The sequence below is a fragment of the Heterodontus francisci genome, chromosome 5, assembly GCF_036365525.1.
Source record: "Heterodontus francisci isolate sHetFra1 chromosome 5, sHetFra1.hap1, whole genome shotgun sequence".
NCBI classification, from domain to species: domain Eukaryota; kingdom Metazoa; phylum Chordata; class Chondrichthyes; order Heterodontiformes; family Heterodontidae; genus Heterodontus; species Heterodontus francisci.
The window spans coordinates 140720219-140739852 of NC_090375.1; the positions used below are offsets into that span (position 1 = coordinate 140720219).

General features: G+C 42.3%; 1 protein-coding gene across 1 annotated transcript in view; it reads right to left on the reverse strand.

Moving 5' to 3' along the window:
• The window catches only part of csmd3b (CUB and Sushi multiple domains 3b), a 2327439-nt gene that overhangs the window by 1463055 nt on the left and 844750 nt on the right, over positions 1 to 19634 (reverse strand). Inside the window, exon 4 of the mRNA XM_068032163.1 lies at positions 7535 to 7729. Within this exon, the coding sequence (XP_067888264.1) occupies positions 7535 to 7729 (195 nt within the window). The remainder of the gene's footprint in view (positions 1 to 7534; positions 7730 to 19634) is intronic.

A 19634-nucleotide genomic window follows, 5' to 3' on the forward strand; every position in this document is an offset into this window, starting at 1 on the left:
AATGCAATGTATTCTGCTCTCCTGGCAGACAGAGTGTCAGTGACCTCCCTGATAGAGCAGTAGACAGCGAACTTCACGGTGTTAGAGATGTCACTGCTCCAGCCTGGAAGGAGCCCGACATGAAGTTGTTCATGGCCACAGTCACCTTTACAGCAACTTAGAATCATAGAATGGTTGCAGCACAGAAAGAGGCCATATGGCCCTTCGTGTTCGTGCTGTCTCTCTGCAAGAGCAACTTAGCTAGTCCCAGGCACCTACTTTTCCTCGTAGCCTTCCAAAATTTTTCTCTTCATATAATTATACAATTCCCTTTTGAAGATCATGTTTGAATCTGCCTCCATCACACTCTCAGGCAGTGCATTCCAGATCCCAACCACTCACTGTATAAAAGAAAGCTTTTCCTAACATTCCCTTTGGGTCTTTTGCCAATCACCTTAAATCATTATTCTCTGGTTCTCAACCCTTCTGCCAATGGAAACAGTTTCACCCTAGCAACTCTATCTAGACCCCTCATGATTTTGAACACTTCTATCAAATCTCCTGTGAACCTTCTCTTCTCTGAGGAGAACAGCCTTGCCCTGCTCTGAGGCAGCAGATCTGCCTGCACAGGTGGCAGATTTCAGCAAGCACCTCCTTAATAAAGGACAGAAGTTGCACACACTGTTCCTTGCTGAGGTTGAGGTAAGAGAATTGCTCCCAGAAGATCCTAGATGGATATGGCCTCCTGCTCAGAGTCCTTCTCTCCCTCCTATTGCTCTGTCTTCGAGAAGCTTGTCCTTGGTGTTGACTGTGTTCTATCTCCCTGTCATGTTTCAGACCAAGGGGGATAGTAACTACAGCACCCATGACTGGGATCAAGTGGTCTGAGCAGAACATCTGAAGTGGGAACCAAGGCTTTTACCAGGGGCAACACCACTTCCTGTCGACTTCACTGACTTAAATAGCAGTAAAATACTCATTGTGTTTCCACTGAGTCAGCAACAGCCATTAGAAATCAATCATCAGATAACCTGAAAATAGTTGATGATCCCTTTAAATAGCACTGGTGGTGGGGTCCTTCCAGCTGCTGAATACATGTTCATCTGTGCAAGGTTAAGAGAGGCATTAGCTGGAGCATTCAAGTCAAAAATGGTAGTACACATTACACACTGACTGACGTCCCGATCTGCCTACTCTGACTACTTCTGACACATGCTCCGAACACACGTGCTAACGCCCTCTCCAAAATGGCATCTGGACTGTGCAGCTTGGACACCATTTTACACCCACAATGGTACCCGTTGTGCAAAAAGCAAGTGCTACAGAACTAAATTCTGTGGCCCTAGACTTATGAAAGCAAGTCTTAGCATCATCTTGTTCACGACATAAGGTGTTTTATGTCACCCCAGCGAGCCGGATGGTGCCCTTAGGGGTGGGGTGGGTGGTGTAAAATTGAGTGGGAGGCTCCTGAAGGCCGTCCTGACCCGCTCCCACCTCCACCCCACTTTACATGGGCTGCGGGAGCGAGGGAGAAATGGTTCACCCGCCCAGGCCAATCAAGGCCCTGAAGTGGCGACTTAACGGCCACTTAAGGGCCTTCGCCCACCTCCACGGGTATTTCACCCGTGGCAAGCAGTCGTCCGGTGGGTGTGAAAGGCCGCCCAGTGATACTAGGTGGCCTCTCAATGCACCTGGGGAGGGGGGTCTGACAATCGGGCACAGGGTACCCGATTGAGGGCCGCCCCCGCTTCCCCAACCACCCCCAGGCCCCGAGACGCCCCCCCCTTCCCACCGAACGACCACCCTTGCCTCGCCAGGCCGTGACCGATCTGCCCGGCGAGGCAAACCCAACTTACCTCCAGTCCCGGTTCCATGTCCTCGGCTGGACTGCAGTCCCAGCAGTCGCACCTCTCCCGGTACCGCTGCTGGGATTAAGAGCTGCCAGCCCGATGATTGGCCTACAGCTCAATGAGGCGGGACTTACTCCCTCAAGCGGGTGGAAGTCCCGCCTCAGAACAATTAAAGCCCGGGGACCCGTAAAATGCGGATCAGATCCCCAGGCTGGGCAGAAGTGGGTTCGCCACCGACTTTTACGTCAGTGGCCAGCTCCCATCCGCCCGGCGTAAAATCCAGCCCTTTGCATTTTGATTAAAAAATCCAGTGAGACAAACCTGAGTTTAGAATTTAGAATGCAAACATAGGCTGCATCACTGGACATAATCAAACTTGCAATTATAAAATGCACAGATGAATAAACAGTATGACGTAGAATTAGAAATGAAAATCTACCACCACACTTCATAATCAATTATACTTCAAACATACCCAGAAAAGGATAATTTCACTCCTCTTCAACACACCAATGATTTGGGATCTTTCAGCATAAGCAGTAGCCTTGTAATTCTAGTTGGCATTCTCAGAGACTTACAAATACATATTCAATCCCATGGTGAACAATCCAGGGCATTATAAATTGCCCAGACCTCTACTGTGCCTGAAGAAACCATTTCTAAGTGACCTTGAATGATATTATAATTCAGTTGCATAAACATTAGCCATTGGAAATGTGCTTTAGGTTCATCAGCGAAGTCCCCAGTTTGGAGTTTAAAAGGGATACAACTGTGATTGTTGTAAAATTCTTTAGAATCAATGTAGCCAGAGGTGGCAATTTTCGTCAAATACTTTAGGCACTAAAGAGATAAAGACATGGGCAAGATGGTGTCTTAGGTTGTGTTACGACCGACCACTTCAGTCAAAGCCCCCAATCAAAATAATACGATTCTGATTGTGGTGGGAGAAACACACTGTTAATTCAATCCCGTCCCTCCACAGATCGCCTAGCTTATCATTTTTAACTTTCTAAATTAAAGAAAGACCCAGACAAATTGTACCATATATTAACTACCGAATGAGGCTAACCAAACCAGGTGTCTTTAAATCAACAAATTAACTGGTTAATTAGAAAAACTAAATTCTTAAACACTACTAAGACATAAACAACATTTAAAATCGAAAACATTAGAGTCCTTTCAAATTTACACTCCTGCCGGAGATGAAAATTTCAAGGTTGCTTAAAGTCCTCACAGCCGTCCGATGGGGGAGAAAAAAGGTTCTTCAACAGCAGCACAGTCCGTAGTCTAATTCCAGCAGTAAGTGATGCTTTCCTTCTCCAGCGAAGAATTTCCACAATTAACGACTTGAAAACACGTTTTAAATGAATCAATTTGGCTTTAGAATTTTTGAGGGATAAAAGATTGTCACAGTCTAACTTCCCTTCCTTCAGTTTAAATTATCAGAGATCTGTTTTGGCTTCACTTTTTTTTCGAATTTTGAGAGGTAATAATAAATAGACTAAATTCTCTTCCTTCAGTTTAAATGGTCTGTTTCTCCTTTCAGGTGTTAACACACAGCTGTCTCTCTGTTTCTTCCTGTTAGAACAGACTGTTTGCACTATAAGCCATTTCAAAATTGAATTGTAACAAATGTATCTCTCAATGCTCAGTCCAAGTGGCTATATCCAAGGCAACGAGATTGCACCCTTTGAATCGCAGTCTCCGAATGGCTGTGCCCAAGGCAACAAGAATGCACTCTTTGACTCAGTCTTTAGAGCTTGCTGCCTTAAAGCAGTACGGCTCTTTTCCAACCTTAAAGACAAACTGCATTCTTACCAGAAAAAAAAACTACAGGATCATAACAGCTGAAATGCCAATTTAGACAATGTTTAGCGCAAGAAGTCATCTTGGTCAAAGAGTTGAAGGCAGTATTAGGAATGGCCGACCACAGGTTTGTTGAACAGCTGGTTCCCACCTAAAATGCTAGCACTCACTAAAGACGCGGCATGGCATTTTGGCGGTTAGTGCTTCAACTAATGTCCTCTCCGAACAGAAAGACAACTGTTGGGGAGTAAACATGGTATTGATGCTGATTGCAAGCATTATGTCAAGGGATGCTTACCACTTAAATGGATAATTACCATGTCATGGTCATTGTTGTTGGAGTTGTGAATAGGACCTTTGAAACAAATTGGGAGACTTTCTGGAACACTTTGTCAAGATTTTACTGACACTCGAGCAACATTTATTCTGGAAATTCTCTGAAGACCTCACCTAAAATAAACAAATAATTTGCTACTCCACCCTACAGGAGTCAGCAGGAGAAAGGGAGTGCTTAGTCATGGGGATCTTGCTAGGGGTTCCCCTTGGACTGGGCAAGGAATGGGAGGAGGCCATGAGGCCAGGCAGAGTAGCATCAGCTGCTGCAGGAGAGAAGGACTGAAGGGCAACAAGAGCGAGTTGGCATCCCACCCTCTCACCCAAATGGATACAAGGCATCCCTCCTTCTCCAGACTTCATGTAATCAGTTTAGTTTGATCTTATTTTTAGGCATATTGATGCTTTAATATTATTAAAGTTATTTACATCTCTATAGCATTTTTGAGAAAAATATTCCATTTAAATCCATAAGTAATGCAATATTTGAAATGGTCAGCCTAAGCATAATGAATCTAATTTTGATCTATAATAGAATTATTACACTGTGCTCTCACCCATGGTGCTAATTCTCTTGTACAGAATGATATATTTTATAAACAATCAAAAAATGTTGATTTTACACCACGCATGCCTCAAATATATACAGTGTAAAAATAATTTCATGCTCATTAAATATCTTTTTGTTCAATAACTTGTCAACCTGGCTTACTTGACTTTCTTTCCCTTTCACTTTCCAAGCTCTGGTTACCATTTTAGAAGACTCTCCATTGAGGGCACCATTGTAAACATGAAGGGTGGTCTAATGCCACCCATTATGATGTGAAGTGGATTTCACCTCTCTTCAGAGCTGTTTGCCCACTCCTGAGAGAAAAGATGTGTTTTATAAATTCAAACTAACAACTGCATTTCATAGTGAAATATGGAACTCACTGTAAAATGTCTTCTCCAAAACCTATCTGAAATGTAATGCTGAAAAGGGCATCTGATGGAGGAGCAAACTTGGCTGCCAATTGATGGTATAGCAAAAGCACTGGCATATCACCTGGCAGCTATTTTAAGAGTAATCTTTTAGGACTTGGTAGTGGTATTCTCTGTATATGTGATCTAGATATCAAATACATAGTAAGCGGAAAAGTAAACTAATGGGAGAATTACCATGTCCAGTAGCCATTCTTGTTGTTAAGTTAGAACCAAAAAACGGAGCACTTGGGAAAAAAATCTTTCAGTACTGATTATATAATTATTCTATTTCACAAAATGATTTTGTCTTTGACTGGGGAACAGTTAACTACTCTCACCTCTATTTTACAAATTAACTATGTCAAGTGACCCAACCTAAGGTATGGTCATGTTATAAAGTGTAATCTCCCCTAACAAGCTTGAAAATACTTTGCAAATGTTTTATAACTTAATAAAAACACATTTATCTGACAATTAAGAGGGGTCAGACAGACAGTCCAGCAAGCCAAATCTCGTTAGTAATACAACATTTTTTAAAAGCAAGAAAAAAAAAAGTGGTTATTTGAAAATAAAAAAAAAATGTAATATTTAATTTTTACTTCAAATATGATACTTAGACATTCTGTTTTTCTTGATCTACAGCAGTAGCTGTTACAACATCCAACTACCTATCAGATGCTGTTGTGATTGGTTGTATGTTAAGATAATGGGCTGGATTTTACATTTTTGCCGCCGACCCGCATGGACTGCACATCGCGGAGCCGCCGTGATATTAAAGGCAGCGGCTCATGGACCGCCCCCACCCCCCAATGACGTGGAGGGGGCAGACGGTCCATCCCCACTGATGGCGACAGGCGCGACCGCGCAGGCGCCAGCAGCATTTTTGAAGGGTTTTGAGCCCTACATTGCAATTTAAATCTTTAAATGAAAACTCATTTTAAATACATACATAAAGTGATCCTGAAACTCTCCCACTACCACCCCCTCAATAAGCATAGAAATAATTACCTGCTCTCTCCACCCGCCCAAAACACTTACCTTGTGCTGCCAACCTTCCCCAACTTTAAACTTTACCCCTTCCCACCACCCCTAGACCAAAGAAATTAATCTGACCCCGCTCCCGCCGCCCCGCACTGAAAAACTTACCTGCTCCCCTTTCCTCACCAGTATTCAGCCTCGGATCTCCAGATGGAGATCCAAAGGTGTGGAAGTGCCAGCCATTGGCACCAATATTGGCCCGGAATGGACAGCGAGAGTGGATAAATCATTTATTCATTCATTTACATTTTTAAAAATATGCAGATTTGGCTCACGTCACCCGGGGAGGGGGGTACGAGGGGCTGTCACGAGGCCTTGCTGCCGCCGGCAATATTGGGTCAGGCCTTCCTGGTGTTGAGGCCCATGGCAGTTCTGGAGGCGGGAGCTCCTTTCTTAAAGGGACAGCGTCCTCAACGGCGGGTAGTGAAATTCCAAAAGTGATCTGACGGAGGGCCGAGATGCATACCCCTGCCTTCTGACCTGCCACCAGGACCCAGTCGCTGGGATAAAATCCAGGCCTTAGATTTAGCAACTCAGAAGTATTACTTAAACTGATACCACAGCCTTAAAGTTGACTTTATTCTCGCTCAAAAAGATTCGAATAATTAGTGTCTTTTGCTTTCATCATCTTCCATTTCATTATTCTAGCAACATATTGTCAAAAAACATTAATGACAACCATATTGCATTGGAAAAGTTATTCTGTTTCAGTATATTTTCTGCAACATAAAAATAATTCCTTGAAGTAAAAATGCAAAAGCAGATCAAGAATTTGATAACGTTCACTCTGTAGTTCACCATGTAATTGAGGAAATAACTTGGCCCTGACATGTCACTGAAAGTTTACAGTTTGATGGCCAAGAGTCTCAGAGCAAGTTTTTTACTAATCTGTAGTAACATGTAAAATTCAAATTCTTTTGTTTCTTCTCATCAAGTTCAGTCACACCATTTACAACAAAATTAAAAGTAAACTATTTAAATTTCTGGAAGATTTTAAAACAATGAGAGAAATCAGTAAATATCAATAACTCACCAACAAAATTCTAAACCCCTAAGCAAAATTATGAGTAGGGATTTTTTTTTTTACAAATTTGGACAAATAATGGAGCCTGTATTCAAATCATAGTTAACAAAGGTTTGTGACCTTGAATACATATTTTCAACATTATTACATTTCCATTGCTCCCTTGTTTCATTGATTGTGTGTGAGGACAAATCTAAGCTACAGTCTCCAGTATCAAATATACAACTCATAACATCACAAAATAAAACAGTTCATACAAAACAAAAACAATATAATCTCAGCAATAAATTCTGTCGTGCAGATTCAGGATTCAAATTCTGCCTTTTAATAAGGTACCCAACATCTGCCAAAATGTTTAGGTTGGAAGGGAAAGATTTACTTCAATCTAAAGCACTTGTTTACAGGGTAATAATTTAATGTAAGAAAATAAAATTGCATGAAATGCAATTGACAGCAATAAACAAAGTTAGCAAATCGTGAGTATTTCTTCCAGATTTCTCAAGTAGTAAATTAAAGCCTTGGTGAAATTCATTTTACTTACCCTTACAAATGGGAACAGGAAAATCCCATGATGCAGTATTCCCTGAGCTGGCCATACAGGTGAGTTGAGGATGTCCATCCAGGATATAGCCATTCACACAGGAGTATGTGATCTTGTCTCCAACATCAAAGCTTGTGCCATGAACGATGCTTCCATGTGGTACACCAGGATTTCCACAAGTACTGCTTTGCAACTCTATGCAAGAAAAAAATACAAAATGAAGACTGAGCCCAACAGTAGTTCCAAATTGATCCATCCTCTAATGAACATTTGGGCATATCTTTCTTTGTCCAACTACGTGAGTAAAAAGTTGGTGCAAATATAAAATGGGGAACCGATTTTTCATTTTCAAGGACTTTTTCATTTATTAGCAATTGGAGGAAATGATACCTCATTATGTTTAGTGGTTAGGAAGACAACATACTAGTAATCAGAATTATGTTCTAAATATTACAGATGAAATTTACAAAGTAATTTTTCCATTCATTTTTCCCTACCTTGCCTGACCTGACTCATGCTCGGTTTTGATGGGCAATGATGTTGATTTCTGGCTTAAATGGTCATACTTCATATTTAAACCTGTACAAACTTACTATCTGATAGCCCCATCATGATGCATAATTAATTATTGCCCGTTGATTGCAATGCAGGCAACAAGCCAACGTCATGCTACCTGCCCATTTCAATTATTTCATTATCCAGTGAGTGTTAACCGTGCTGTTGATTGGCTGGACACTTCAGCAGGGAACCAATATTGAGTGGCTAGCACCAGTTAAAGCAAGCCTGCACTGCTTACAGGAGAGGCGCAATGCGACTGGAGCAGATGCTGACAGTGGTGCAGGAAATGAATCCAACCTGGAAAATGTTAAATAATAGCACAACACAAGAGACAGTGGGTTCCAAGGTTTTCAGGCACTGCACTGGAGGCCTAGGTGGAGAGTGTGGAAAGGAGGAGAGATGTCCAGTACCCACAGGAGGCCTTCCAGGTACACGATCTAAAGGAAGTGGGAGCAGATAGCCATGAAGGTCAGGAGTGAAGCCGCAAGAACCTGGGAGGCAGTGTCGCAAGAAGTTCAATAACCTCACTTGAGTGGTCAAGGTCTGTGAATCTATCTTCAAATGCCACAAATTAGCAACTGTAATACTAGCCTCTGACACTGCTCACTTCACCAAACACCCATCACTCACCTACCAATAGTTTTTAACAATCAGCACACGTGGCTGACACTCATATACTTCACTTCACTCTCACATATTTAGCACTGCTGCAAGCCTCACACCCACATCTCACAACATGCACACACACTGCCAGCTATTTAACCACATCACCCAAACAGATTGTATTACACTCACTGGCACACTTCCCTCTCTCTGGCAGGGCAACTTGGCACACAACCAGAGGCTGCGGAGATAACCAGAGTGGGAAAGACCTGCATGTCCTGTTCCCCATGGAGGAGATGGTGCTACTCATTATTGGGAGACCTATTGCTCAGGCTGTGGCCAAAAGCAGGGCTGAAACCATTAAAGATGACGGTATCCTCGTACCTAATCCTCCTTCTCATATCCCACCTCCACATTATCCGACAATCTCTTCTGATTTACATGCTGAAGATGATGTAAGCAGGCATCTCTTATTCCCCCCTCCCCCACTCCCCACATCACAACCTATGCTTGTGCCTTTCTCCTTTCATATACCAAAAACTGCAGTGGAGGAACAGCAAGAAGACAGTGATGATCAAGATGCAGTGTCACTCGAGTTCATTCAAACAGCCACCAGCTCAGATACTGGCACCATCCGTATCTTAGAGGAGAGCATAGAGGCGGGATCTGCACATGGTGAGACACAAAGCATGAGTAGCAACCAGGGCAGAATGCAAGAATAGTGCAGGTGCCAGCACAACGGAGGGCAAGGTTGCACGCATGTTCTGCTTTAGGCCACCCAAGAGGAGTGGCACTGGCTACATAGAGCACAAACCTGCTGTCCTCTTTCAGAATAAAAACATTCGTCCTCCCATTGCTGCCATTCTGTCAGTGCCCTGGCTTTTGCCTGTCCGTAAACTAACCCATACTGCTGCTGCCCAGGCCACTATAGTGTGGACCAATGCCAGACTTTCTAGGCAAAGAGCTACTCAAGATTGTTCTGCAAGGCATTCTGCAGTCTCCCCCTTTGATAGTCAACAGCCTTTTGCCAGTAATGCTGCAGCCACTGGGATAGCACTGCAGAGGAGCACTAGGGCAGGCAAAGGCACATGGAAGACAGGTACTAAGGGAATGCATAAGGGTGATTAGTATACTTTTGAATACAATATGGAATGACATCATTTACAAATTTGATTTGGAATGTTTATTCTGTGGTGCACTGTGGCCAGACGGACATTGCAATGGTCAGTGATAGAGGGAAGGTAAGATGTGGTACTGTTGGTGAATGAAGAATTGGGGTTGGGGTGATTGGTATTGCACTTGGATGAGTTCTTCACGGACATGCCCAGCCAGAATGGGGCTATCTAGGATGGCACCTCTCTTCTTCCTCTTCATTGTCCTCCTGCTCATGCTCCTCTTCATCCTCATGATCCTGTTGCTCAGCTGCTCACCATATAGCTCACGGCAAGGGTTGATACCTCAAGGTGGGGAGGTTGTGTAGCATGAAGAAGATCACCCTGAATCTTTACAACCACTCTGCCAAGTACTGCAGGGCTCCTCCAGAATGGTCCGCTCGATCACATTTCATGTGGCAGCATGGCTTCTGTTGTATGTATAGATTGCACACCATAGTCAGCAGCCACGTCATTGGCAGATAACTATTGTCACCCAGTAGCCATGCTTTGGTTTGCCATGGTAGCTCTAATGCAGATGGCACAGAAGACTAGCACAGAGTGAAAGCATCACGACTGCTGCCAGGATACTGGGCATTGACCTGCATGATTTTCTGCCTATGGTCACACATGAACTGGACATTGAAGGAGTGGAATCTCTTTTGCTTCTGGTCCAGGGCAGAGGTGACGTGAGCTGCCCGCAAAGTGATATACATGCAGTCAATGACATCCTGCAACATGGGAAAGTCAGCAATCCTAGCAAAACCATGAAATCACTCCCACCTGCTTGTCTCTAGCAAGAGCGAATGAAATGTTGTTAGCTCTCAATGAATAGAGGCCAGAGTTTATAGCCTCCTAACGAGCAAAATGGTGGGGGCGGCACGTAAAATTGAGTGGGAGGTGGGGGTTAGGTTCCCGACCCCCTCCTGCCCCTGCTACAATTTTACATGGGGCAGTGGCGGCGGTGGGAAATGGTACGCCTGCCCCAGGCCAATCAAGGCCCTTCAGTGGCAAATTAACTGCCACTTAAGGGCCCCCTCCCGGTGCTGCAGGTATTTTACCTGTGGCAGCCGGATGGCAAAGGCCCCAAGAACCCCACCTGGTAAAACCAGGCGGCCTTCTTGCGGGCAGGGGCAGGTCCTCCTGATCGGACACCCTGTGCCCTACGGAGGGCCACCCCCGAAGCCCTAACTGCCACCAACACACAACACTAACCCCACCCCCCCCACCCCAACTGACCACTCCCCCCCCTTGCATCGCCAAGGCCCGGCCGATCGTCCCTGGCAAGGCCCTAAAAACTTACCCGAGTTCCGGGGCCATCCTTCCTCTTGCCTCCGATGGCTGGGTGCAGTCCCAACAGTGGACACCACTCCCAGTGGTGCCGCTGGGACTAAGAGCTGCCAGCCTAATGATTGGCTGACAGCACCATTAAGCGGGACTTCCTGCCTCAAGGAGGTAGAAGTCCAGCCCAAAACCAATTAAGGGCCTTGGGAGCAAAGATTCCCAGCCTGGCTCCTCAGGCCCAGCAGAACTGGGCTCGCCGCGACTTTTCAGCTGGTGGGTGGAGCCTCCCATCCAAAGTAAAATTCCGGCCAGAGAACCTCAGTGAACTCCCTTATGCAAACAGTGAGATGTTGCAAATGTCTCCAGCTCCAGTCTGGAAGAAGCCAGATGCATAAAAGTCCATCGCCATGATCACCTTTACTGCCACTGGCAATGTGGTCCTTGCCCTCCTCTGAGGGTGCAGTTACGGTTGCAGCAGTTGACAGATTTCAGTCTGGATGTTCTGACTAAAGCGTAAACATCTCACACCGCTCCTCGCTGAGGTTCAGGTAGTCATATTGCTCCCTAAGCACCCTCGGTGGAAATGGCCTCCTGCTGAGAGTCCTTCTCAACCTCTTGCTCTGCTTGGCCTCTGATCATTCTCTAAGCCATGTTGTATTCCAAGGAGAATGCCTCCTTGTGCACCCATATCTGGGAGGAATTGGTTTGTACAGATGTCATGAAGTTAGCGATACTCCTTGAGCACTTGCCAGACCACTCCCTGTAAACTTTTATAACTTAACAGAACTATAGAAAGCACCAAACACTTGTAGAATCAAAGCAACAACCAAAAGAACTCAACCAGCAACTGGTCTGTAAGTAGTTGATGATTCCTTGAAATACTGCTGGGTTCTGGGTGGTGGGGGTAGTTCTTCCTGCACTGAACACATGTTAAGCTGTGCAAGGTTAAGAGGGAGCATTAGCTGGAGCATTGAGCACTAAAATGGCACTGCTGGCATCAAATCAGCATTGCACGCTAACTGATGCCATGATTTGCCTGTTCTGCATACCTCCAGTGCCCATTTATTGTACACATGCTAACACCATCACTAATGTGGCGTCTGATGTAATTCACCCCAATAGTCTATGTGAGTACTGTGGTTGCAATTTTGGAGCAATAAGAACACTTGTGACAAAACGGGTGCAAATGATCCCAATTTTCTACGTATAGTCTTTATAATCACTCCATTTTGTTAAAACCATAAGTATTTTAGGTTCAACTTTTAGTCTGCTATTTTACACACAGTACCTCGCAATGCAAGCCCGACAGAAATATACGCTTTGTTAATATATTAGGCCATTAATGAAGATTGAAGGGGCTAAAATTTTATGGGGCTTCTCCCACTTAATCATCGAAACTTTACTAGAAACTATATTTCCCCACATAGACAAAATTTCTGCCAACTTTTGACCGAAGATATAGCAGTAGAATGGAGAAATTTAGTTCCCATGATTGTGATCAAGAAATAATGCGTGTTTGCTTATTTGTAAATGATAGATATTGTACAATGTTAAGATGACAAAGGACTCAATGGATAGAATCACGAGGAGTTAACAATCCACTGCATGTTTGTAATATAATGTTTGCATAGAACAAGAGCCATTTTTCAATGTTCTAATTTATGAGACTGAACAGTCACTATTGAATTGACTGAATAAGCAATTTATTTTGTCTGCTAAAATGAGACATTTCAATGCAGAAAATGTTTTCTGCACCATGGTCTCATGACCTAACTATGGCTCAAAAGTGGTCTAACTTCTATAAATAACCATTTTTAATTGAAGACAGTACTTATAAGGTAATGGATGGTCATGCTGGAGAACGGACCAATTTCTCTTTCAGGCCCCCAGTATTCACATTAATTTCTCCAAGGCTAGAAGCAAACTAAAGCTCTTTATCCCCATTTCTCACACCAGTCATCCTGTGACTTCGCTGATCATGACTGTCAATTTAGAGCAAATTAATCTTACTTTTATGTTGGGGTTTCCTGTCTGTTAGGAACTGGATCACAACTGTCTGATCTCATTCCACATGAGCTTTTGATCTATCAATTCAGACGAAACTCTAATCGAGGCCCTCGAGTTCAAAGAGCAATGTCTAATCCACAACATTACACAGTCCCCTGGATTCATAGCTACTCAGAAATGTGTTGACACTGGCCAAACCCAGTTTACTAGAAATCAATGAAATTTGTCATAGAGTTCATCATCGTCAGTGACTGGAACACCCAGCATAACAATTGCACCGAACATGCTCCAAAATGACATTGACTTTTTAGTTTCAGTTTGCCAGATAGAAAGATCAAATAAATACACTGGAATCTTATTTAATACATGGGATGGACAAAACATTTAAATTGACAACAAAAACAAGAAATGCTGGATTCACTCAGCAGGTCTGGCAGCATCTGTGGAAAGAGAAGCAGAGTTAACGTTTCGGGTCAGTGACCCTTCTTCGGAACTCTTGTTTTTGTTTAAATTGACAAGACTGATACTAGAATTAACTAAAGTATTGAAGCAAAATACTGCAGATGCTGGAAATCTGAAATAAAAACAGGAAATGCTAGAAATACTCAGCAGGTCAGGCAGCATCAGTGGAGAGAGAAACTCAATGACCTTTCATTAGAACTTTGGTATCCGGCAGGTGCCCTTTTCACCTGCTCAACAGAGCAGGATAAAATTGAGGCCTGCAGGAAGAGACTGGGAGATTGGTGGATGAGCCTCATGGGTGATTCAAATTGCCCATTCACTGGTGTGGACCAAGCTGGCAGGGTTAAAAACAGCCTTCAATGTTTCAAGCTTACATTTACCTCCAAATGTTAAGTAACAGAACGATGCATTAGTTTGGCTAAAATCAAGATACTAATTATGTATGTGATGGACCAGCCAAATGAAACCATCATTAAAAGTTACAGTGAAATCATAGGCCTTAAGAGTGGATTTACTCAAATGGTTCCAGGGATGAAAGACTTCAGTTACAGGGAGAGACTAGAGAAACTGAGGTTGTTCTCCTTAGAGCAGAGAAGGTTTTTTTTTTAGAGATACAGCACTGAAACAGGCCCTTCAGCCTACCGAGTCTGTGCCGACCATCAACCACCCATTTATACTAATCTTACATTCCTACCACATCCCCACAATTCCCCTACCACCTACCTATACTAGGGGCAATTTAGAATGGCCAATTTACCTATCAACCTGCAAGTCTTTGGCTGTGGGAGGAAACCGGAGCACCCGGCGAAAACCCACGCAGTCACAGGGAGAACTTGCAAACTCCGCACAGGCAGTACCCAGAATTGAACCCGGGTCGCTGGAGCTGTGAGGCTGCGGTACTAACCACTGCGCCACTGTGCTGCCTTAAAGGGAGATTTAATAAAGGTGTTCAAAATCTGTAAGGGTTTTGATAGATAAATAAGGAGAAACTGTTTCCGGTGGCAGAAGGGTTAATAACGAAAGATCACAGTTGTAAGGTAATTGACAAAAGGGCAAGAGGCGACACTGAGAAAACACATTTTGTGCAGTGTTTTGATATGACTTGGAGTGCACTGTCTGAAAGGATGGTGGAGCAGATCTAATAGTGACTTTCAAAAGGGTATTGTATAGTTGTTTGAGGAGGAAAAAACTGCATGGCTATGGGGAAAGAGCAAGGGAGTGAAACTAACTGGATTGCTTTTGCAAAGAGTTGACACAGACATGACGGGCCAAATGGCCTCCTTCTATACTGTACAATTCTACAATTCTATGATATGTGCTTCATAGATATTTCATGGGTTTCATCATATTGAAAAAGGAAAGATTTAAAGAAAGCAATATCAGACAGTACAAATCGTGCATTTTTGAAATGTGAGGAAAACTAACCTCTGATTCAGTGGTGATAAACACAAGATATGAGAAATTTCTCTGCCACACTTTCTGAGGAAACAACTGTATAAATCAAAATATAGAGGAAACTGTTTTCACTCCATCTACATTCCTGTCACTATATAGAACATTAAACAGCTGTGAAGAGTAAAAGCTCATGCTAAATGTGTAAATGTCTATGGGTAATTTCATGCCAACTTTTCATTTTGTCCATTTGAGTTTCACTAATTATATTTCCAATGCTGTTGAGAAAACAACTGAAATCTAACATAGTAATTAAGGTGCCATGAGCCATGAACATGTCAGCCTTGAACCGATCTGAACTAATTATCATCAATATATCAAACTAAGAAACTTTATTGCTATATTATGTCGTAAACTATCACAAATATCATACAAAAAATTGACCCCCACCTCCATTTCAATTATTAACCAGGTCAAGAATAGACATCATCGACAGCATTCCCTTCATCAACCTTCTCTGTTACTTCATCAAAAAATTCAATTGGATTAGTCAAGCATGATCTACCTTTTACAAATCTCTGCTGACTATCCTTAATTAACTTGAACCTCTCCAAAGTCTGTTGATTTTTTTCCCCTGATTCTTGTTTCTAACACCTTACCCACCACTGATATTAAACTAACTGGCCTGTAGTTGCTACAACTGTCCTGACACCCTTTCATGAATAAGGCGGTCAACACTTGCCACTCTCCAATCATCTCGCACCTCCCTTGTATCCAGGGAAGATTCGAAGATTATGGCAAGCATTTCCACTATCTCCATCCCCACTTCCTTTAGCAACCTGGGATGCAAGCTATCCGGACCAGGTGACTTATTTAACCTAGTCATAGCCAGCCTTTTTAATATCTCCCCACCCCTTCAATTTTTACCCTTTCCATTGCCTCTACTGCCTCCGCTTCTACTGATATTTTGTCAGATTCCATGTCTTTAGTGAACACTGATACAAAGTAATCATTATGTATATATTAATCTTACCTTGTGCCTAGAAGCATATATTACCCCTTTGTCCCTAATAGGCCCCACTCCACCTCTTACTACCCACTTACTATTTACTATCTAATGCCAGATGATGATTTTTGGATTCCCTTTTATATTCACTGCCATTCTATTCTCATATTCTCTCTTTGTCAGTCTTATTTTCCTCTTCACATCTCCTCTTAACTTATTGTATGTGGCTTGGTTCTCACTTGAAGTATTCACCTGATAGGCATCATACACCCTCTTTTTTGTTTCATCATAATCTCTGTCTCCCTAGTTATCTAAGGAGCCCTGTTTTTGGTTCCCTTACCTATTGCCCTGTTTGAATGTACCTAGCCTGTACTTGAAGCATCTCTTCCTTAATGATAACCCATTGTTCTGATATAGCTCTTCCTGTCAGTCTTTGGTTCCATTCTACCCTGGCTAGATCCCTTCTCATCGTGTTGAAATTAGCCCTCTTCCAATCTAGACATTCTACCTTATTTCGTTCCTTGCTTTTCTGATGATTTGATTAATCAGCAATGCTGGGGGATTTCACACAGCATGTCCAAAATATAACAATTGGGTGGGCAATATTGCAAGTAGATCAAAATTAGTCAATATAAAGGTATGATACATGGTTGTCAATTGAGTAGGATTGTCCAACTTGTTGCATAGCAGTAATTTAAAATGCAGTTTACATTGTCCCGTTAGATGGGCCTGTGGTCATTTTCCTTTGTGGCAGTTTGTTATTTGTATTTTTGAGTCAGTTTGATGGGTTGGGTTTCCCAGGCATTCTAATTGCAGAGATGCAGTAATGTGAGCCAGTAAGCACTTAACGACTGACGGCAGTTATGATTTCATGTTCCTTTTGCATCTGATTGCATTCCCTTCCAATCTGCAAAATGTGATGCTTTCTTTAAAACGGAAATAGCTGTGAACACTACTGTCAATCAAGTGTCATGCCTGAGTACAACTCCTTGATCAATTTTAGTGTGTACAATGATGGAATATTTTATCTTCCTTTGGCCATTTGCAAACCTGTGAAGCTGATCAGCCATCCTGTATAAAATCTGCCTGGTTTTTGTTTCATTGATTTCAATGATGAGAGCAAAAAATACAGAAATGAATATAAAAACTTGCTCCCATTACATTAAAGGAAATTATCAATTAAAAATCAGCGAATTGGAATGGAGCATGCCTGGTGTGAATTCACGGCTTATAGTAAGTGCACATTGTAGTGATTATTCAGCTGTTTACTTGGATTGGCTTATTATAACAGAAACTGGGAAACCATTGGAATGGGAAGATTGAGCCAGAACCCTTTGCTTCATGGAATCACATAAAGTAACACTACAATTACAACAAAAGTTGAAAAACCTGAAGGCACAAAGGAGTTTAACAAACAGTGGAAATGTAGAGCAGAATGAACTCAAACAGAACATCTGAAGTGACATTTTGCCCGATGTGCTCTGGAGGGACTAAACAACTGAGGTTGCATCATGCGCTAGGCTACAGGTCCAGCTCGAGCAATACCACTTTGGCACTCTAACCACAGAGTCTAGGGGAAATGTTATTTTAACTTTATGAAGGATGAGACTCAGACGTATCAATTACAGCAAAACACAACATCACAGTTAAGGCAGCTGACTCTGAAGACAAGGAAACAACCGATGGATTTCACCGACGGATTTCGCTGAAATTGACTAACTACAAAGTGCAGGAACCAGACATGCAATGTTCTTTATGAAATAATATCTGTTAAACTTTTGGCCCCATGCAAATGGGATAAAAAGACAGCAGTTTCCGAGGTTCTTTGCTGTAGCCAAGGTGGTCTGGTCAGCTACCTGAAGACTACAATCAATGCCTGGTGACCTCTCGCAAATAGTTGTCAGTCTTATCCTTCACAGGGGCAACTGGTGGGGCATTGTACTGCAATTTTATCTCCCTAGGGGGCATTGCAGGACTGGTTATTGAATTGTTAAATAAACCGAACGATTGATTAACTGGAATAAATTGGGTTTGTGGTCAGTGTTTTCCTGTTATTCGAGGTCAGGCTTAGGTCAGGCTTAACTCAGGCAAGCACAATTCCCTACAAAAAACAACAAAAATGACTTAAATTTATATAGCGTTTTTAATGTAATAAAACATCCCAAGGTGCTTCACAGGAACATTATGAAGCAAAGTATGACACCAAGCCACAAAAGGAGATATTAGGTCAGATGACCAAAAGCTTGGCCAAAGAGATAGATTTTAAGGAGTGTCTTAATGGAGGAAAGCTAGGTAGAGAGGCAGAGAAGGCATGACCACCAATGATGGGGTGTTTAAAATTAGGGATGCACAAGAGGCCAGAACTAGAGAATTAGAAATGAACCATTACAGAAAATTCAAGAGGACAAAGAGATTATTGGAAGGGACCAGAGGGTGGAAAATGCAATTTAAAGTGGAGAAGTGCAAAGTAATGTATGTTGAAAGTAAAAATAAGGAATGAGAGTATACACTTAATAGAAAGACACTGAAGGTTGTGGAGGAATAGAGAAAACTAGGAATTCAGAAACATAACTCCTTGAAAGTTTGACTACAAGTAGATATAGCCATTAAAACAGCAATAGTATTTTGTGTATTAGTAATTGAGGCATTGAGTACAAGAACAAAGAGAATGATGAACTTGTAAAAGGTAAGCATAGAGTACTCTGTACAGCTTTGGACAGTCCATTATAGAAAGGGCATTAAAGCTACAGTGAGTGTAAAGCACAAATTTACCCAGGTGATGCTAGGGATAAGAAAAAAATAGTTATGAGGAGAGACTTAATTTTTGAGCATGATTCCGATTGGAGCAGTGAAAGCAAAGAGCAGATTTATCAGAGGGATTCAAAATTATCAAGTATTTATAAATAATAAGACTATTTCATTTAGGGAATCAGTGATGAGGAGGTCATCAATTTGAAATTTCCCTGAAGGGAGTGAGGAGAAAGGATATTTACAGAGGGAGTTATTGGAGCAGAGAATGTTTTGCCATGGGGGTAGTTGAGATAGTGATCACTACACCTTTTAAAGGAAGAGTAGATAAACATTTGAAGTTAAAATAAATGGAATGAAATATTTGAAAAATACATGCAAGCAGGACAGTGGGATTAGTTTTGGATTGGTTGAGCAAAGGACAAGCACAGATATCATGGGCAAAAAGGTCTTCCTTGGCAAAAAGAAAATCTATGGTTCTAAACTTCTTTCATTTTTCCACTCCACAAATTTTTTTCAGAGCTTGTTGCGCTCCACCGCCATGATAGGGTTTCCACTGAACTTCTGTCAAAGTGACAGTGACAGAACAGGAATAGCCCCGAGGAAATCCTGGCCATGGACCTGCATTTGCTTCTTCATTCTGGTTGTTCAGAAAACACAAAATTGTGGGTCACATCTGTGAACAGGGTAAATAAGTAAGTGCTACAAAGTAGAAGATAGTAGAATAAATGTCTATTGTTGTTTTTCATATATTTATCATTTGTTTCCCCACTGCGGGATTATTACATACATTAGGAGAAGTGCTAAGCATTTTGCAATGGCCATTATATCCTATGCATTGCTGCTTACCTCTCTGAAAAGCTACTGAAAAATCCCCAAAACATGAATT